The sequence below is a fragment of the Oncorhynchus keta genome, chromosome 30 (assembly GCF_023373465.1).
Source record: "Oncorhynchus keta strain PuntledgeMale-10-30-2019 chromosome 30, Oket_V2, whole genome shotgun sequence".
NCBI lineage: Eukaryota > Metazoa > Chordata > Actinopteri > Salmoniformes > Salmonidae > Oncorhynchus > Oncorhynchus keta.
In genome coordinates, this window is record NC_068450.1 from 16,274,758 (window position 1) to 16,296,750 (window position 21,993).

General features: G+C 45.0%; 1 protein-coding gene across 1 annotated transcript in view; it reads right to left on the reverse strand.

Moving 5' to 3' along the window:
- LOC118379203 (SH3 domain and tetratricopeptide repeat-containing protein 2-like) overlaps positions 1-21,993 on the reverse strand; it is a gene marked incomplete at its 5' end in the record, with an annotated part of 70,295 nt that overhangs the window by 19,631 nt on the left and 28,671 nt on the right. The window contains 8 exons of the mRNA XM_052486991.1: positions 2,465-2,685; positions 4,047-4,373; positions 4,507-4,738; positions 4,961-5,262; positions 5,385-5,579; positions 5,854-6,164; positions 6,848-6,898; positions 7,482-7,618. Of these exons, the coding sequence (XP_052342951.1) occupies positions 2,465-2,685; positions 4,047-4,373; positions 4,507-4,738; positions 4,961-5,262; positions 5,385-5,579; positions 5,854-6,164; positions 6,848-6,898; positions 7,482-7,618 (1,776 nt within the window). The remainder of the gene's footprint in view (positions 1-2,464; positions 2,686-4,046; positions 4,374-4,506; positions 4,739-4,960; positions 5,263-5,384; positions 5,580-5,853; positions 6,165-6,847; positions 6,899-7,481; positions 7,619-21,993) is intronic.

Below are 21,993 nucleotides of genomic sequence, written 5' to 3' on the forward strand. Positions count from 1 at the left end.
AGGTTACAACCATGTAGATATACAGACCAGTCTCACTCAGCAGGTTACAACCATGTAGATATACAGACCAGTCTCACTCAGCAGGTTACAACCATGTAGATATACAGACCAGTCTCACTCAGCAGGTTACAACCATGTAGATATACAGACCAGTCTCACTCAGCAGGTTACAACCATGTAGAGATACAGACCAGTCTCACTCAGCAGGTTACAACCATGTAGATATACAGACCAGTCCCACTCAGCAGGTTACAACCATGTAGATATACAGACCAGTCTCACTCAGCAGGTTACAAGCATGTAGAGATACAGACCAGTCTCACTCAGCAGGTTACAACCATGTAGATATACAGACCAGTCCCACTCAGCAGGTTACAACCATGTAGATATACAGACCAGTCTCACTCAGCAGGTTACAACCATGTAGATATACAGACCAGTCTCACTCAGCAGGTTACAACCATGTAGAGATACAGACCAGTCTCACTCAGCAGGTTACAACCATGTAGATATACAGACCAGTCTCACTCAGCAGGTTACAACCATGTAGATATACAGACCAGTCTCACTCAGCAGGTTACAACCATGTAGATATACAGACCAGTCTCACTCAGCAGGTTACAACCATGTAGATATACAGACCAGTCTCACTCAGCAGGTTTCAACCATGTAGATATACAGACCAGTCTCACTCAGCAGGTTACAACCATGTAGATATACAGACCAGTCTCACTCAGCAGGTTTCAACCATGTAGATATACAGACCAGTCTCACTCAGCAGGTTACAACCATGTAGATATACAGACCAGTCTCACTCAGCAGGTTACAACCATGTAGATATACAGACCAGTCTCACTCAGCAGGTTACAACCATGTAGATATACAGACCAGTCCCACTCAGCAGGTTACAACCATGTAGATATACAGACCAGTCCCACTCAGCAGGTTACAACCATGTAGATATACAGACCAGTCTCACTCAGCAGGTTACAACCATGTAGATATACAGACCAGTCTCACTCAGCAGGTTACAACCATGTAGATATACAGACCAGTCTCACTCAGCAGGTTACAACCATGTAGATATACAGACCAGTCCCACTCAGCAGGTTACAACCATGTAGATATACTGACCAGTCTCACTCAGCAGGTTACAACCATGTAGATATACAGACCAGTCTCACTCAGCAGGTTACAACCATGTAGATATACAGACCAGTCTCACTCAGCAGGTTACAACCATGTAGATATACAGACCAGTCTCACTCAGCAGGTTACAACCATGTAGATATACAGACCAGTCTCACTCAGCAGGTTACAACCATGTAGATATACAGACCAGTCTCACTCAGCAGGTTACAACCATGTAGATATACAGACCAGTCTCACTCAGCAGGTTACAACCATGTAGAGATACAGACCAGTCTCACTCAGCAGGTTACAACCATGTAGATATACAGACCAGTCTCACTCAGCAGGTTACAACCATGTAGATATACAGACCAGTCTCACTCAGCAGGTTACAACCATGTAGATATACAGACCAGTCTCACTCAGCAGGTTACAACCATGTAGATATACAGACCAGTCTCACTCAGCAGGTTACAACCATGTAGATATACAGACCAGTCTCACTTAGCAGGTTACAACCATGTAGATATACAGACCAGTCTCACTCAGCAGGTTACAACCATGTAGATATACAGACCAGTCTCACTCAGCAGGTTACAACCATGTAGATATACAGACCAGTCTCACTTAGCAGGTTACAACCATGTAGATATACAGACCAGTCTCACTCAGCAGGTTACAACCATGTAGATATACAGACCAGTCTCACTTAGCAGGTTACAACCATGTAGATATACAGACCAGTCTCACTCAGCAGGTTACAACCATGTAGATATACAGACCAGTCCCACTCAGCAGGTTACAACCATGTAGATATACAGACCAGTCTCACTCAGCAGGTTACAACCATGTAGAGATACAGACCAGTCTCACTCAGCAGGTTACAACCATGTAGATATACAGACCAGTCTCACTCAGCAGGTTACAACCATGTAGATATACAGACCAGTCTCAGTCAGCAGGTTACAACCATGTAGAGATACAGACCAGTCTCACTCAGCAGGTTACAACCATGTAGAGATACAGACCAGTCTCACTCAGCAGGTTACAACCATGTAGATATACAGACCAGTCTCACTCAGCAGGTTACAACCATGTAGATATACAGACCAGTCTCACTCAGCAGGTTACAACCATGTAGATATACAGACCAGTCTCACTCAGCAGGTTACAACCATGTAGAAACAGACACTAACATTCTATCATGAACTGTAAAGAATTAATAATATTTCAACCGTAACACTCATGGATGTAAGCATCCACCTACTGTTCACACACACACACAACTGACCCACTGCCCCATCTGCCCCACACACCCTGCCTCTTTGCTGACCTGAATAGGAATCGTTCTGCCAGTGTGGGTGCCCCCACGCCCAGTGCCAGGCAGCCCAGGTTGGCGAGGGCCAGGGCCTGGTTCCTCTGGTTGCCACTCTCCCTGGAGATGGTGAGGGCGTGGTGGAGGTGGCTTCCGGCCTCTGCGATGCGACCCTGTCTCCGCAGACACAGAGCCAGCAGGTTGTGGACCACTCCCCTCTGGGTCGGGCTGTCGGTTCCCTGAAAGAAAGGAGAGGAGATAGAGGTATGATTGATTCATTGATTACAAGATCTTTACAAGTCCTGTTAAAAACTACTGTATCACGAGCAGGTGGCAAGGCAGAGCTCCTACCATGTTCCTGCTACCTATAAAGACTGCAGTTACCTGTAGAGACTGTGGTTAGCTGTAGAGACTGTAGTTACCTGTAGAGACTGTAGTTACCTGTAGACACTGTAGTTATCTGTAGAGACTGTAGTTACCTGTAGAGACTGTAGTTACCTGTAGAGACTGTAGATATCTGTAGAGACTGTAGTTACCTGTAGAGACTGTAGTTACCTGTAGAGACTGTAGTTACCTGCAGAGACGGTAGTTACCTGTAGAGACTGTAGTTACCTGTAGAGACCGTAGTTACCTGTAGAGACTGTAGTTACCTGTAGACACTGTGTTTACCTGTAGAGACTGTAGTTACCTGTAGAGACTGTAGTTACCTGTAGAGACTGTAGTTACCTGTAGAGACTGTAGTCACCTGTAGAGACTGTAGTCACCTGTAGAGACTGTAGTTACCCGTAGAGACCTTAGTTACCTGTAGATACTGTAGTTATCTGTAGAGACTGTAGTTACCTGTAGAGACTGTAGTTACCTGTAGAGACTGTAGTTATCCGTAGAGACCTTAGTTACCTGTAGATACTGTAGTTATCTGTAGAGACTGTAGTAACCTGTAGAGACTGTAGTTACCTGCAGAGACCGTAGTTACCTGTAGAGACTGTAGTTACCTGTAGAGACTGTAGTTACCTGTAGAGACTGTAGTTACCTGCAGAGACCATAGTTACCTGTAGAGACTGTAGTTACCTGTAGAGACTGTAGTTACCTGTAGAGACCGTAGTTACCTGTAGACACTGCAGTTAGCTGTAGAGAGTGTAGTTACCTGTAGAGACTGTAGTTACCTGTAGCAACTGTAGTTACCTGTAGAGACTGTAGTTACCTGTAGAGACTGTAATTACCTGTAGAGACCATAGTTACCTGTAGAGACTGTATTTACCTGTAGAGACTGTAGTTACCTGTAGAGACTGTAGTTACCTGTAGAGACCGTAGTTACCTGTAGCAACTGTAGTTACCTGTAGAGAGTGTAGTTACCTGTAGAGACTGTAGTTACCTGTAGAAACTGCAGTTAGCTATAGAGACTGTAGTTACCTGTATAGACTGCAGTTAGCTGTAGAGACTGTAGTTACCTGTAGAGACTGTAGTTACCTGTAGAGACTGTAGGTACCTGTAGAGACTGTAGTTACCTGTAGAGACTGTAGTTACCTGTAGAGACTGTAGGTACCTGTAGAGACTGTAGTTACCTGTAGAGACTGTAGTTACCTGTAGAGACTGTAGTTACCTGTAGAGACTGCAGTAGTGGCTGCAGGGTGTGCTGTCCCCTCTCAGGCTCTCCCGTCAGGACTAACAACCATCCCAGCAGTACTGAAGCCTCGAACCCCTCCTCCTCGTTGATACCTCCACCGGTCTGTACAGCCTGCTGGGCACAGGGCAGGGCCTTCACCAGGGCGCCGTGTTGCTGGTACACACAGGCCAAGCCCAGACACAGGTCCCTCTGGGTCTTAAGGTCCTCACCCCGCTCCGCAATGGCTAGAGCCTGCTGAAGATACACCACGATCTGGGCGGGGAGGAGAGACGTCCCCTCTTTCCATCGCGGATTCAGACGCACCTATGGAAAATGTTAATTTTTTTGGTTTGTGTGTCGGATTTTTCCAATGCGTCTGTTGTATACTTTGTATCAATATGTCATTTGTTTTTGGAATATTAGAATGTGATGACCTAACAAACAAACCATAGCCTACCGAGTTCCTGCTGAACAGTTCTATCCTGTGGAAGGCGTCCTGTAGTGAGTGCTCCTGTCCAGAGTCAAGGCTGAGTGATGCCAGGGCCAGGTAGGGCATGTATTTACGGTGGTAGAGCCGGGACAGGAGCCAGTTGAGGTCCAGGGGGGCGATGGGGCGCCCCTCCTCAGCAGACAGGGTAACGGTGAGGAACTGGAGGCGCTCCACGAAGGGCAGGGCGTCATCTATCTTTCTGTATTAATAATCGTACAAATAACAACTATATATTTGATTTATAACAAACTTTTCACAGATATATCGAAACAAAGGACATAGAGTGTGTCCAACATGGCACCCTATTCACTATATAGTGCACTATTTTTGACCAGAGCACTATGGGACCTGGTCAAAAGAATTGCACTATATAGGGAATTGGATGCCATTTGGGAGCATTGACAACACAGACAACACCAACCTAAGGAGGAGGAAGAGGCTGGCGGTGAGATAGCAGGCCCGTGCCTCCAGGTGTTTGTCCCCTTCCACCACAGACCTCCGCAGCACCAGCTTCAGCAGCTCAAACTCATCCAGGGAGGTGAAGGTGTGGCTGGGGAGGCAGAGGAGCAGAGCACTGGCCTTCTCCAGGGTCGGGGGCAGCTTGTCGGCCATCTTCTGTTTGAGGTAGATGGCTGTGAGGTTGGTGTAGAGGGCGATGAGGAGAGGGAGGTCAGAGAAACCATCAACAGAGACGCCAAGGGCTTCCTCGTAATACACACGGGCCTGGGAGATGGGAGATTAACATTTAAGTTCATTTAAGAGCACTATTATATTATTAACATATTATGTATGTGTGTTTGTGTGTGTATGTGTACATACTCCAGTGTTCCTCCCTTCTGCCCTACCTGAGAGTACTTGAGCTTCTTGGCGCAGAGCCTCCCCAGTAGGAAGCATGCCCGTCGGTGTGCCCAGGCCATGCCCGTTCTCTTAGCCCCCTCCCTGACAATCTCCAGATGGCCAAGTAACTCATCCTCACTCTGTCCTGAGAACGTCAGCCACAGGAAGGAGTGGTTTAGGTCATAGAGGGGCAGGAAGTCCTCCTGGAGGAGAGGAGAGGAGAGGAGAGGAGAGGAGAGGAGAGGAGAGGAGAGGAGAGGAGAGGAGAGGAGAGGAGAGGAGATGAGATGAGATGAGATGAGATGAGATGAGATGAGATGAGATGAGAGGAGAGGAGAGGAGAGGAGAGGAGAGGATGGAAAATTAATGTAATAGATTACTTTATTGACAATCAACAGTGAATTAAACAACTATACAAACCAGACAAAAAACCCTAAATCTCTTCAATTTCAAAACAGTGGTTCTTTGACCTCTCACCTGGAAGTGATGCATGTTGAGCAGAGTCAGGGTTGGGTCACAGACCTCTGACTCCTCCCCCTCCCAGCTCCCCTCCTCCAGGAAAAGGGGTGGGTCTTCCTGGAACTCATTCATCTCTCTGAAGGTGTCATCCAGACTGAAGGACAGCAACTCCCCGTCACCGCCACGCCCCAAAGCATTCTGGGAGGCGTAGAAGGAGGGGCGGGGCGAGGAGTGAGAGAGAGAGGGGCAGGGGGAGGAGTGGTAGGGGGGTGTAGCGTCACTCTTCTCTGAGATGATGGACTGCCGGGCGCTGACGGGGGGCTTATGCTCTGAGAGAGAAAGATATGAACACTGAATGTAAAGGTTTCGGTACACTGTATATGAAAATCCATGTACTGTACATTAGAAATGCAGCTATGAAACTTCCTTGACTCTCCTAGCAGTTCAGCTTGGTGCTGCAATATGTGCCTGTTCAACAAATGACTAAAATATTATCTCCCTTGTCATGGGCGCAACTTTGGTTTTATATGTCTTTTTATTTTATCCAGTCGGATTAACACTCCAAACAGTCTACCCGACCACTCGGAGGAGTCTGCATGGTCCTAAAGCACACTGTTGCCTCCTCTTGTATCACATTCCAATGATAAAATTGCCATTTCTGAATGGGCGTCCCCAGTGGAAGTTACTTCCCTGTCCCATGTAAAATGAAATGTAAGCAAAAACTGAAACATTATTAGTTTCCTTCTCTCCTTCTAAATAGGGAAGAAAAGTAAAGAGTTTGACTATGTATAGAGTTCCCCTTTTAGTGTTCTGGCCTACATATTCTGTTGTTTCCAAAGCATCTACAGCTGTCAGGGAGAAAATGTTCTTGGCTTTGACTGAGACAGAAGGATATATCGACCTCTAAACAATCTTCTACCATTCAGCTGAGGTTGTATTAACAATCTGATAAACAACGTATTAACTTTCATAAATATCTTATTACCTAGTTAATAGATAACGTATTACTAACCTTGTTTTGGTTGGTTTCTGATGTACGTAAAGTCAGACTGATCCAGTCTATCTGCAGGAAGAAATATATATTTAACTGGTGTTTCACATACAGTGGTTCTTCCGTTAAAAGTTGCTTGGTAATGTAGCACAGACTGCGGGCTCACGCAGAATTCTATGGCACATTATTTAACTGTCAGCCATTGTTGCCATTTATGCTAGTTAATGCTAGTTTGACCACCAGAGGGCGTCTTTGAGAAGCTAAGTTATTGAAATGAAATGGGGCTGTAGGCCTAAGGGTCCTCTGTACTGCAGCTGTTTTAGCATAACTTACCTATTGATAAAGCATACAGTACAGGTCTTTAAATACAGTCAAGCAGCATTCAGTATAACACAGTGGTCCCTAGCTACAGTAGTATGACAGTACTCAGTATAACACAGTGGTTCCCTACCTACAGTAGTATGACAGTACTCAGTATAACACAGTGGTTCCCTACCTACAGTAGTCTGACAGTACTCATTAAAAACACAGTGGTTCCCTACTTACAGTAGTCTGACAGCACTCAGTAAAACACAGTGGTTCCCTACCTACAGTAGTCTGACAGCACTCAGTAATTAATTCCCTATACTGTATAGACTGAGGGATCCTCTCCTACCTAGTCTGTAGACAGTACTGATGTCAGAGGAGAAGAGTCTTTCTAGGAGGCCGCTGTCTCTGGGTTCACTACTGCAGGGGTTAATCTGGGCCATTGACGCACGTTCCTCCTCACTCAGAAACACCAGTTGTCTGTCTCTGACAAGGAGGTAGAGAGAGCGAGAGTGAGAGGGCAGAGAGAGGGAGTGGAGAGAGACAAAGAAAGCATTATCACCCACATGACTGCTCTCAACCACCCCTCCACCCCTCCATCCCTCCCCCTTCCATCTCTCTATCCCTCCATCCCTCCATCCAACCCTACATACCTTCATCCTTCCATCCCACCACCCCCACCCCTCCATCTCTCTACACCTCCCTCCCTTTACCCCTACACCCCTCTGAAACCATGTATCCTTCCATCCCTGCCCTCTCCATCTCTCTTCTCCTCCATCCCCCCATCCCCCACCTCTCCATCTCTCTACTCCTCCATCCTCCACCCCTCCATCTCTCTACTCCTCCATCCTCCACCCCTCCATCTCTCTTCTCCTCCATCCCCCATCCCCCACCTCTCCATCTCTCTACTCCTCCATCCTCCACCCCTCCATCTCTCTACTCCTCCATCCTCCACCCCTCCATCTCTCTTCTCCTCCATCCCCCATCCCCCACCTCTCCATCTCTCTACTCCTCCATCCTCCACCCCTCCATCTCTACTCCTCCATCCTCCACCCCTCCATCTCTCTTCTCCTCCATCCCCCCATCCCTGCCCTCTTCATCTCTCTACTCCTCCATCCTCCACCCCTCCATCTCTCTTCTCCGCCATCCCCCCATCTCCCACCTCTCCATCTCTCTACTCCTCCATCCTCCACCCCTCCATCTCTCTTCTCCCCCATCCCCCACCCCTCCATCTCTCTTCTCCTCCATCCCCCCATCCCCCACCTCTCCATCTCTCTACTCCTCCATCCTCCACCCCTCCATCTCTCTACTCCTCCATCCCCCATCCCCCAACCTTTCCATCTCTCTACTCCTCCATCCCCCACCCCTCTATCTCTCTACTCCTCCATCCCCCATCTCCCCACCCCTCCATCTCTCTACTCCTCCATCCCCCCACCCCTCCATCTCTCTACTCCTCCATCCTCCACCCTCCATCTCTCTACTCCTCCAGCCCCCATCCCCCAACCTTTCCATCTCTCTACTCCTCCATCCCCCACCCCTCTATCTCTACTCCTCCATCCCCCATCTCCCCACCCCTCCATCTCTCTACTCCTCCATCCCCCATCCCCCACCCCTCCATCTCTCTACTCCTCCATCCCCCCACCCCTCCATCTCTCTACTCCTCCATCCCCCATCTCCCCACCCCTCCATCTCTCTACTCCTCCATCCCCCACCCCTCCATCTCTACTCCTCCATCCCCCCATCCATCCCCCACCCCTCCATCTCTCTACTCCTCCATCCCCCAATGCTGTTATGTATAGTCCTCACAGTGGTTTGGTATTGTAATGCTGTTATGTATAGCCCTCACAGTGGTTTGGTATTGTAATGCTGTTATGTATAGCCCTCACAGTGGTTTGGTATTGTAATGCTGTTATGTATAGTCCTCACAGTGGTTTGGTATTGTAATGCTGTTATCTATAGTCCTCACAGTGGTTTGGTATTGTAATGCTGTTATGTATAGTCCTCACAGTGGTTTGGTATTGTAATGCTGTTATGTATAGTCCTCACAGTGGTTTGGTATTGTAATGCTGTTATGTATAGTCCTCACAGTGGTTTGGTATTGTAATGCTGTTATGTATAGTCCTCACAGTGGTTTGGTATTGTAATGCTGTTATGTATAGTCCTCACAGTGGTTTGGTATTGTAATGCTGTTATGTATAGCCCTCACAGTGGTTTGGTATTGTAATGCTGTTATGTATAGTCCTCACAGTGGTTTGGTATTGTAATGCTGTTATGTATAGTCCTCACAGTGGTTTGGTATTGTAATGCTGTTATTATGTATAGTCCTCACAGTGGTTTGGTATTGTAATGCTGTTATGTATAGACCTCACAGTGGTTTGGTATTGTAATGCTGTTATGTATAGTCCTCACAGTGGTTTGGTATTGTAATGCTGTTATGTATAGTCCTCACAGTGGTTTGGTATTGTAATGCTGTTATGTATAGTCCTCACAGTGGTTTGGTATTGTAATGCTGTTATGTATAGACCTCACAGTGGTTTGGTATTGTAATGCTGTTATGTATAGTCCTCACAGTGGTTTGGTATTGTAATGCTGTTATGTATAGTCCTCACAGTGGTTTGGTATTGTAATGCTGTTATGTATAGTCCTCACAGTGGTTTGGTATTGTAATGCTGTTATGTATAGCCCTCACAGTGGTTTGGTATTGTAATGCTGTTATGTATAGTCCTCACAGTGGTTTGGTATTGTAATGCTGTTATGTATAGTCCTCACAGTGGTTTGGTATTGTAATGCTGTTATGTATAGCCCTCACAGTGGTTTGGTATTGTAATGCTGTTATGTATAGTCCTCACAGTGGTTTGGTATTATAATGCTGTTATGTATAGTCCTCACATTGGTTTGGTATTATAATGCTGTTATGTATAGTCCTCACAGTGGTTTGGTATTGTAATGCTGTTATCTATAGTCCTCACAGTGGTTTGGTATTGTAATGCTGTTATGTATAGTCCTCACAGTGGTTTGGTATTGTAATGCTGTTATCTATAGTCCTCACAGTGGTTTGGTATTGTAATGCTGTTATGTATAGCCCTCACAGTGGTTTGGTATTGTAATGCTGTTATGTATAGTCCTCACAGTGGTTTGGTATTGTAATGCTGTTATGTATAGTCCTCACAGTGGTTTGGTATTATAATGCTGTTATGTATAGACCTCACAGTGGTTTGGTATTATAATGCTGTTATGTATAGTCCTCACAGTGGTTTGGTATTGTAATGCTGTTATCTATAGTCCTCACAGTGGTTTGGTATTGTAATGCTGTTATGTATAGTCCTCACAGTGGTTTGGTATTGTAATGCTGTTATGTATAGTCCTCACAGTGGTTTGGTATTGTAATGCTGTTATGTATAGCCCTCACAGTGGTTTGGTATTGTAATGCTGTTATGTATAGTCCTCACAGTGGTTTGGTATTGTAATGCTGTTATGTATAGTCCTCACAGTGGTTTGGTATTGTAATGCTGTTATGTATAGACCTCACAGTGGTTTGGTATTGTAATGCTGTTATGTATAGTCCTCACAGTGGTTTGGTATTGTAATGCTGTTATGTATAGTCCTCACAGTGGTTTGGTATTGTAATGCTGTTATGTATAGTCCTCACAGTGGTTTGGTATTGTAATGCTGTTATGTATAGTCCTCACAGTGGTTTGGTATTGTAATGCTGTTATGTATAGACCTCACAGTGGTTTGGTATTGTAATGCTGTTATGTATAGTCCTCACAGTGGTTTGGTATTGTAATGCTGTTATGTATAGTCCTCACAGTGGTTTGGTATTGTAATGCTGTTATGTATAGCCCTCACAGTGGTTTGGTATTGTAATGCTGTTATGTATAGTCCTCACAGTGGTTTGGTATTGTAATGCTGTTATGTATAGCCCTCACAGTGGTTTGGTATTGTAATGCTGTTATGTATAGTCCTCACAGTGGTTTGGTATTGTAATGCTGTTATGTATAGCCCTCACAGTGGTTTGGTATTGTAATGCTGTTATGTATAGTCCTCACAGTGGTTTGGTATTGTAATGCTGTTATGTATAGTCCTCACAGTGGTTTGGTATTGTAATGCTGTTATGTATAGTCCTCACAGTGGTTTGGTATTGTAATGCTGTTATGTATAGCCCTCACAGTGGTTTGGTATTGTAATGCTGTTATGTATAGTCCTCACAGTGGTTTGGTATTGTAATGCTGTTATGTATAGACCTCACAGTGGTTTGGTATTGTAATGCTGTTATGTATAGTCCTCACAGTGGTTTGGTATTGTAATGCTGTTATGTATAGTCCTCACAGTGGTTTGGTATTGTAATGCTGTTATGTATAGACCTCACAGTGGTTTGGTATTGTAATGCTGTTATGTATAGTCCTCACAGTGGTTTGGTATTGTAATGCTGTTATGTATAGTCCTCACAGTGGTTTGGTATTGTAATGCTGTTATGTATAGCCCTCACAGTGGTTTGGTATTGTAATGCTGTTATCTATAGTCCTCACAGTGGTTTGGTATTGTAATGCTGTTATGTATAGTCCTCACAGTGGTTTGGTATTGTAATGCTGTTATGTATAGTCCTCACAGTGGTTTGGTATTGTAATGCTGTTATGTATAGACCTCACAGTGGTTTGGTATTGTAATGCTGTTATGTATAGTCCTCACAGTGGTTTGGTATTGTAATGCTGTTATGTATAGTCCTCACAGTGGTTTGGTATTGTAATGCTGTTATGTATAGCCCTCACAGTGGTTTGGTATTGTAATGCTGTTATGTATAGTCCTCACAGTGGTTTGGTATTGTAATGCTGTTATGTATAGTCCTCACAGTGGTTTGGTATTGTAATGCTGTTATGTATAGTCCTCACAGTGGTTTGGTATTGTAATGCTGTTATCTATAGTCCTCACAGTGGTTTGGTATTGTAATGCTGTTATGTATAGCCCTCACAGTGGTTTGGTATTGTAATGCTGTTATGTATAGTCCTCACAGTGGTTTGGTATTGTAATGCTGTTATGTATAGTCCTCACAGTGGTTTGGTATTGTAATGCTGTTATGTATAGTCCTCACAGTGGTTTGGTATTGTAATGCTGTTATCTATAGTCCTCACAGTGGTTTGGTATTGTAATGCTGTTATCTATAGTCCCCACAGTGGTTTGGTATTGTAATGCTGTTATGTATGGTCCTCACAGTGGTTTAATGCTGTTATGTATAGTCCTCACAGTGGTTTGGTATTGTAATGCTGTTATGTATAGCCCTCACAGTGGTTTGGTATTGTAATGCTGTTATGTATAGTCCTCACAGTGGTTTGGTATTGTAATGCTGTTATGTATAGTCCTCACAGTGGTTTGGTATTGTAATGCTGTTATGTATAGTCCTCACAGTGGTTTGGTATTGTAATGCTGTTATGTATAGTCCTCACAGTGGTTTGGTATTGTAATGCTGTTATGTATAGCCCTCACAGTGGTTTGGTATTGTAATGCTGTTATGTATAGTCCTCACAGTGGTTTGGTATTGTAATGCTGTTATGTAAAGCACTCACAGTGGTTTGGTATTGTAATGCTGTTATGTATAGTCCTCACAGTGGTTTGGTATTGTAATGCTGTTATGTATAGTCCTCACAGTGGTTTGGTATTGTAATGCTGTTATGTATAGTCCTCACAGTGGTTTGGTATTGTAATGCTGTTATGTATAGTCCTCACAGTGGTTTGGTATTGTAATGCTGTTATGTATAGCCCTCACAGTGGTTTGGTATTGTAATGCTGTTATGTATAGTCCTCACAGTGGTTTGGTATTGTAATGCTGTTATGTATAGACCTCACAGTGGTTTGGTATTGTAATGCTGTTATGTATAGTCCTCACAGTGGTTTGGTATTGTAATGCTGTTATGTATAGTCCTCACAGTGGTTTGGTATTGTAATGCTGTTATGTATAGTCCTCACAGTGGTTTGGTATTGTAATGCTGTTATGTATAGTCCTCACAGTGGTTTGGTATTGTAATGCTGTTATGTATAGCCCTCACAGTGGTTTGGTATTGTAATGCTGTTATCTATAGTCCTCACAGTGGTTTGGTATTGTAATGCTGTTATGTATAGTCCTCACAGTGGTTTGGTATTGTAATGCTGTTATGTATAGTCCTCACAGTGGTTTGGTATTGTAATGCTGTTATGTATAGCCCTCACAGTGGTTTGGTATTGTAATGCTGTTATGTATAGTCCTCACAGTGGTTTGGTATTGTAATGCTGTTATGTATAGTCCTCACAGTGGTTTGGTATTGTAATGCTGTTATGTATAGTCCTCACAGTGGTTTGGTATTGTAATGCTGTTATCTATAGTCCTCACAGTGGTTTGGTATTGTAATGCTGTTATGTATAGCCCTCACAGTGGTTTGGTATTGTAATGCTGTTATGTATAGTCCTCACAGTGGTTTGGTATTGTAATGCTGTTATGTATAGTCCTCACAGTGGTTTGGTATTGTAATGCTGTTATGTATAGTCCTCACAGTGGTTTGGTATTGTAATGCTGTTATCTATAGTCCTCACAGTGGTTTGGTATTGTAATGCTGTTATCTATAGTCCCCACAGTGGTTTGGTATTGTAATGCTGTTATGTATGGTCCTCACAGTGGTTTAATGCTGTTATGTATAGTCCTCACAGTGGTTTGGTATTGTAATGCTGTTATGTATAGCCCTCACAGTGGTTTGGTATTGTAATGCTGTTATGTATAGTCCTCACAGTGGTTTGGTATTGTAATGCTGTTATGTATAGTCCTCACAGTGGTTTGGTATTGTAATGCTGTTATGTATAGTCCTCACAGTGGTTTGGTATTGTAATGCTGTTATCTATAGTCCTCACAGTGGTTTGGTATTGTAATGCTGTTATCTATAGTCCTCACAGTGGTTTGGTATTGTAATGCTGTTATGTATAGTCCTCACAGTGGTTTGGTATTGTAATGCTGTTATCTATAGTCCTCACAGTGGTTTGGTATTGTAATGCTGTTATGTATAGTCCTCACAGTGGTTTGGTATTGTAATGCTGTTATCTATAGTCCTCACAGTGGTTTGGTATTGTAATGCTGTTATCTATAGTCCTCACAGTGGTTTGGTATTGTAATGCTGTTATGTATAGTCCTCACAGTGGTTTGGTATTGTAATGCTGTTATGTATAGTCCTCACAGTGGTTTGGTATTGTAATGCTGTTATGTATAGCCCTCACAGTGGTTTGGTATTGTAATGCTGTTATGTATAGTCCTCACAGTGGTTTGGTATTGTAATGCTGTTATGTATAGTCCTCACAGTGGTTTGGTATTATAATGCTGTTATGTATAGACCTCACAGTGGTTTGGTATTATAATGCTGTTATGTATAGTCCTCACAGTGGTTTGGTATTGTAATGCTGTTATCTATAGTCCTCACAGTGGTTTGGTATTGTAATGCTGTTATGTATAGTCCTCACAGTGGTTTGGTATTGTAATGCTGTTATGTATAGTCCTCACAGTGGTTTGGTATTGTAATGCTGTTATGTATAGCCCTCACAGTGGTTTGGTATTGTAATGCTGTTATGTATAGTCCTCACAGTGGTTTGGTATTGTAATGCTGTTATGTATAGCCCTCACAGTGGTTTGGTATTGTAATGCTGTTATGTATAGTCCTCACAGTGGTTTGGTATTGTAATGCTGTTATGTAAAGCCCTCACAGTGGTTTGGTATTGTAATGCTGTTATGTATAGTCCTCACAGTGGTTTGGTATTGTAATGCTGTTATGTATAGTCCTCACAGTGGTTTGGTATTGTAATGCTGTTATGTATAGTCCTCACAGTGGTTTGGTATTGTAATGCTGTTATGTATAGTCCTCACAGTGGTTTGGTATTGTAATGCTGTTATGTATAGCCCTCACAGTGGTTTGGTATTGTAATGCTGTTATGTATAGTCCTCACAGTGGTTTGGTATTGTAATGCTGTTATGTATAGACCTCACAGTGGTTTGGTATTGTAATGCTGTTATGTATAGTCCTCACAGTGGTTTGGTATTGTAATGCTGTTATGTATAGCCCTCACAGTGGTTTGGTATTGTAATGCTGTTATCTATAGTCCTCACAGTGGTTTGGTATTGTAATGCTGTTATGTATAGCCCTCACAGTGGTTTGGTATTGTAATGCTGTTATGTATAGTCCTCACAGTGGTTTGGTATTGTAATGCTGTTATCTATAGTCCTCACAGTGGTTTGGTATTGTAATGCTGTTATGTATAGCCCTCACAGTGGTTTGGTATTGTAATGCTGTTATGTATAGTCCTCACAGTGGTTTGGTATTGTAATGCTGTTATGTATAGTCCTCACAGTGGTTTGGTATTGTAATGCTGTTATGTATAGTCCTCACAGTGGTTTGGTATTGTAATGCTGTTATCTATAGTCCTCACAGTGGTTTGGTATTGTAATGCTGTTATCTATAGTCCCCACAGTGGTTTGGTATTGTAATGCTGTTATGTATGGTCCTCACAGTGGTTTAATGCTGTTATGTATAGTCCTCACAGTGGTTTGGTATTGTAATGCTGTTATGTATAGCCCTCACAGTGGTTTGGTATTGTAATGCTGTTATGTATAGTCCTCACAGTGGTTTGGTATTGTAATGCTGTTATGTATAGTCCTCACAGTGGTTTGGTATTGTAATGCTGTTATGTATAGTCCTCACAGTGGTTTGGTATTGTAATGCTGTTATCTATAGTCCTCACAGTGGTTTGGTATTGTAATGCTGTTATCTATAGTCCTCACAGTGGTTTGGTATTGTAATGCTGTTATGTATAGTCCTCACAGTGGTTTGGTATTGTAATGCTGTTATCTATAGTCCTCACAGTGGTTTGGTATTGTAATGCTGTTATGTATAGTCCTCACAGTGGTTTGGTATTGTAATGCTGTTATGTATAGTCCTCACAGTGGTTTGGTATTGTAATGCTGTTATGTATAGCCCTCACAGTGGTTTGGTATTGTAATGCTGTTATGTATAGTCCTCACAGTGGTTTGGTATTGTAATGCTGTTATGTAAAGCCCTCACAGTGGTTTGGTATTGTAATGCTGTTATGTATAGTCCTCACAGTGGTTTGGTATTGTAATGCTGTTATGTATAGTCCTCACAGTGGTTTGGTATTGTAATGCTGTTATGTATAGTCCTCACAGTGGTTTGGTATTGTAATGCTGTTATGTATAGTCCTCACAGTGGTTTGGTATTGTAATGCTGTTATGTATAGCCCTCACAGTGGTTTGGTATTGTAATGCTGTTATGTATAGTCCTCACAGTGGTTTGGTATTGTAATGCTGTTATGTATAGACCTCACAGTGGTTTGGTATTGTAATGCTGTTATGTATAGTCCTCACAGTGGTTTGGTATTGTAATGCTGTTATGTATAGTCCTCACAGTGGTTTGGTATTGTAATGCTGTTATGTATAGTCCTCACAGTGGTTTGGTATTGTAATGCTGTTATGTATAGTCCTCACAGTGGTTTGGTATTGTAATGCTGTTATGTATAGCCCTCACAGTGGTTTGGTATTGTAATGCTGTTATCTATAGTCCTCACAGTGGTTTGGTATTGTAATGCTGTTATGTATAGTCCTCACAGTGGTTTGGTATTGTAATGCTGTTATGTATAGTCCTCACAGTGGTTTGGTATTGTAATGCTGTTATGTATAGCCCTCACAGTGGTTTGGTATTGTAATGCTGTTATGTATAGTCCTCACAGTGGTTTGGTATTGTAATGCTGTTATGTATAGTCCTCACAGTGGTTTGGTATTGTAATGCTGTTATGTATAGTCCTCACAGTGGTTTGGTATTGTAATGCTGTTATCTATAGTCCTCACAGTGGTTTGGTATTGTAATGCTGTTATGTATAGCCCTCACAGTGGTTTGGTATTGTAATGCTGTTATGTATAGTCCTCACAGTGGTTTGGTATTGTAATGCTGTTATGTATAGTCCTCACAGTGGTTTGGTATTGTAATGCTGTTATGTATAGTCCTCACAGTGGTTTGGTATTGTAATTCTGTTATCTATAGTCCTCACAGTGGTTTGGTATTGTAATGCTGTTATCTATAGTCCCCACAGTGGTTTGGTATTGTAATGCTGTTATGTATGGTCCTCACAGTGGTTTAATGCTGTTATGTATAGTCCTCACAGTGGTTTGGTATTGTAATGCTGTTATGTATAGCCCTCACAGTGGTTTGGTATTGTAATGCTGTTATGTATAGTCCTCACAGTGGTTTGGTATTGTAATGCTGTTATGTATAGTCCTCACAGTGGTTTGGTATTGTAATGCTGTTATGTATAGTCCTCACAGTGGTTTGGTATTGTAATGCTGTTATCTATAGTCCTCACAGTGGTTTGGTATTGTAATGCTGTTATCTATAGTCCTCACAGTGGTTTGGTATTGTAATGCTGTTATGTATAGTCCTCACAGTGGTTTGGTATTGTAATGCTGTTATCTATAGTCCTCACAGTGGTTTGGTATTGTAATGCTGTTATGTATAGTCCTCACAGTGGTTTGGTATTGTAATGCTGTTATCTATAGTCCTCACAGTGGTTTGGTATTGTAATGCTGTTATCTATAGTCCTCACAGTGGTTTGGTATTGTAATGCTGTTATGTATAGTCCTCACAGTGGTTTGGTATTGTAATGCTGTTATGTATAGTCCTCACAGTGGTTTGGTATTGTAATGCTGTTATCTATAGTCCTCACAGTGGTTTGGTATTGTAATGCTGTTATGTATAGTCCTCACAGTGGTTTGGTATTGTAATGCTGTTATGTATAGTCCTCACAGTGGTTTTGTCACGTTCTGACCTTTATTTTCTGTGTTTTTGTATTTAGTTAGTATGGTCAGGGCGTGAGTTGGGTGGGCAGTCTATGTTTGTTTGTCTAGGTTTTGGGAATTTCTATGTTTCGGCCTAGTATGGTTCTCAATCAGAGGCAGGTGTCATTAGTTGTCTCTGATTGAGAATCATACTTAGGTGGCCTGGGTTTCACTGTGTGTTTGTGGGTGATTGTTCCTGTCTCTGTGTGTGCACCAGATAGGACTGTTTTGAGTTTCACATTTCTTGTTTTGTTAGTTTTGTTCATGTGTACCTTATAGCATTAAAAAGTACCATGGAAAATTACCACGCCGCGTATTGGTCCTCTGATCCGTTTCGCCTCTCCTCTTCGGAAGAAGAGGAGGAAACTCATTACAGAATCACCCACCACAATCGGACCAAGCGGCGTGGTAAAGGACAGCGACGACAGCAGCAGCAGCAGCAACAACAGCGGCCAGCATCAGAGCTGAATCTGGACTACACAACTTGGGAGGAGATAGATAGGTGGGCGGTCGACCCAGGGAGAGTGCCGGAGCCCGCCTGGGATTCGATGGAGCAATGCAAGGAAGGTTACAGGAGAATGAGGTTGGCGAAGCCAGCACGGCAGTGCGACAGGTACGAGAGGCAGCCCCAAAAATTTTTTGGGGGGGGGCACACGAGGTGTGGTACTAAGCCAGGTAGCAGACCTGAGCTCACTCCTCGTGCTTATGATAAGCAGCGCATTACTGGTCAGGCACCGTGTTATGCGGTTGAGCGCACGGTGTCGCCAGTGCGTGTCCATAGCCCGGTGCGCTATAGGGCAGCCCCCCGAGAGTGCCATGCGAGTGTGGGCATTGAGCCAGGGCGTATGGTGCCTGCTCAGCGGGTCTGGTCGCCGGTACGCAGTCTTGGTCCAGGTTATCCTGCGCCGGCTCTGCGTGCTGTGTCTCCGGGCGCTGGGAGGGTGCAGTGCGTCCTCTGCCTGCGCTCCGCCTCGTACCGGGCAACTGTGGGAGTGGAGCCTAGGGGAGAGGTGCGTGTAGTAAGCACTAGATCTCCCGTGCTTACCCACAGCCCGGTTCAACCTGTGCCTGCACTCTGGAGGGTCCGGGCTCGAGTAGTTGTCCAGCCTGGGGAAGTGGTGCCAAGGTTGCGCACCAGAGCTCCAGTGCTCCCCACAGCCCGGTCTTTCAGGCTCCTCCTAACACCAAGCCTCCTGAAAGTCTCCCCAGCCTGGTAGTTCCTGTGGCAGCCCCACGCACCAGGCTGTCTCTCAGTCTCCTCCCTGCAGGTGCTCCCGCCTGTCCGGCGCCGCTGCCGGAGCGTCCCGCCTGTCCGGGCGCCGCTGCCGGAGCCTCCCGCCTGTCCGGCGCCGCTGCCGGAGCCTCCCGCCTGTCCGGCGCCGCTGCCGGAGCCTCCCGCCTGTCCGGAGCCTCCCGCCTGTCCGGCGCCGCTGCCGGAGCCTCCCGCCTGTCCGGCGCCGCTGCCGGAGCCTCCCGCCTGTCCGGCGCCGCTGCCGGAGCCTCCCGCCTGTCCGGCGCCGCTGCCGGAGCCTCCCGCCTGTCCGGCGCCGCTGCCGGAGCCTCCCGCCTGTCCGGCGCCGCTGCCTCCTGTAGCAGCTCCACGCACCAGGCTGTCTCTCTGTCTCCTCTCTGCAGGTGCTCCCGCCTGTCCGGCACCGCTGCCGGAGCGTCCCGCCTGTCCTGCGCCGTTGCCGGAGCGTCCCGCCTGTCCGGCGCCGCTGCCGGAGCCTCCCGCCTGTCCGGCGCCGCTGCCGGAGCGTCCCGCCTGTCCGGCGCCGCTGCCGGAGCGTCCCGCCTGTCCGGCGCCGCTGCCGGAGCCTCCCGCCTGTCCGGCGCCGCTGCCGGAGCGTCCGGCGCCGCTGCCGGAGCGTCCCGCCTGTCCGGCGCCGCTGCCGGAGCCTCCCGCCTGTCCGGCGCCGCTGCCGGAGCGTCCCGCCTGTCCGGCGCCACTGCCAGAGCCTCCCGCCTGTCCGGCGCCGCTGCCGGAGCGTCCCGCCTGTCCGGCGCCGCTGCCGGAGCCCCTCAGCCCAGAGGCGCCAGAGCCCCTCAGCCCAGAGGCGCCAGAGCCCCTCAGCCCAGAGGCGCCAGAGCCCCTCAGCCCAGAGGCGCCAGAGCCCTCAGCCCAGAGGCGCCAGAGCCCCTGCCCCTCTGTCCAGTGGGGTCATTGAGAGGGGTTGCCATGGTGAGAAAGCCACGGAGGCGGAAAATGAGGCGGACTAAAACAATGGTGAAGTGGGGTCCGCGTCCCGCGCCAGAACCGCCACCGCGGACAGACGCCCACCCAGACCCTCCCCTATAGGTCAAGGTTTTGCGGCCGGAGTCCGCACCTTTGGGGGTACTGTCACGTTCTGACCTTTATTTTCTGTGTTTTTGTATTTAGTTAGTATGGTCAGGGCGTGAGTTGGGTGGGCAGTCTATGTTTGTTTGTCTAGGTTTTGGGAATTTCTATGTTTCGGCCTAGTATGGTTCTCAATCAGAGGCAGGTGTCATTAGTTGTCTCTGATTGAGAATCATACTTAGGTGGCCTGGGTTTCACTGTGTGTTTGTGGGTGATTGTTCCTGTCTCTGTGTGTGCACCAGATAGGACTGTTTTGAGTTTCACATTTCTTGTTTTGTTAGTTTTGTTCATGTGTACCTTATAGCATTAAAAAGTACCATGGAAAATTACCACGCCGCGTATTGGTCCTCTGATCCGTTTCGCCTCTCCTCTTCGGAAGAAGAGGAGGAAACTCATTACAGGTTTGGTATTGTAATGCTGTTATGTATAGTCCTCACAGTGGTTTGGTATTGTAATGCTGTTATGTATAGCCCTCACAGTGGTTTGGTATTGTAATGCTGTTATGTATAGCCCTCACAGTGGTTTGGTATTGTAATGCTGTTATGTATAGTCCTCACAGTGGTTTGGTATTGTAATGCTGTTATGTATAGTCATCACAGTGGTTTGGTATTGTAATGCTGTTATGTAAAGTCCTCACAGTGGTTTGGTATTGTAATGCTGTTATGTATAGCCCTCACAGTGGTTTGGTATTGTAATGCTGTTATGTATAGTCCTCACAGTGGTTTGGTATTGTAATGCTGTTATGTATAGTCCTCACAGTGGTTTGGTATTGTAATGCTGTTATCTATAGTCCTCACAGTGGTTTGGTATTGTAATGCTGTTATGTATAGTCCTCACAGTGGTTTGGTATTGTAATGCTGTTATGTATAGCCCTCACAGTGGTTTGGTATTGTAATGCTGTTATCTATAGTCCTCACAGTGGTTTGGTATTGTAATGCTGTTATGTATAGTCCTCACAGTGGTTTGGTATTGTAATGCTGTTATGTATAGTCCTCACAGTGGTTTGGTATTGTAATGCTGTTATGTATAGTCCTCACAGTGGTTTGGTATTGTAATGCTGTTATGTATAGCCCTCACAGTGGTTTGGTATTGTAATGCTGTTATCTATAGTCCTCACAGTGGTTTGGTATTGTAATGCTGTTATGTATAGTCCTCACAGTGGTTTGGTATTGTAATGCTGTTATGTATAGCCCTCACAGTGGTTTGGTATTGTAATGCTGTTATGTATAGCCCTCACAGTGGTTTGGTATTGTAATGCTGTTATGTATAGTCCTCACAGTGGTTTGGTATTGTAATGCTGTTATGTATAGTCCTCATAGTGGTTTGGTATTGTAATGCTGTTATGTATAGTCCTCACAGTGGTTTGGTATTGTAATGCTGTTATCTATAGTCCTCACAGTGGTTTGGTATTGTAATGCTGTTATCTATAGTCCTCACAGTGGTTTGGTATTGTAATGCTGTTATGTATAGTCCTCACAGTGGTTTGGTATTGTAATGCTGTTATGTATAGCCCTCACAGTGGTTTGGTATTGTAATGCTGTTATGTATAGCCCTCACAGTGGTTTGGTATTGTAATGCTGTTATGTATAGCCCTCACAGTGGTTTGGTATTGTAATGCTGTTATGTATAGTCATCACAGTGGTTTGGTATTGTAATGCTGTTATGTATAGCCCT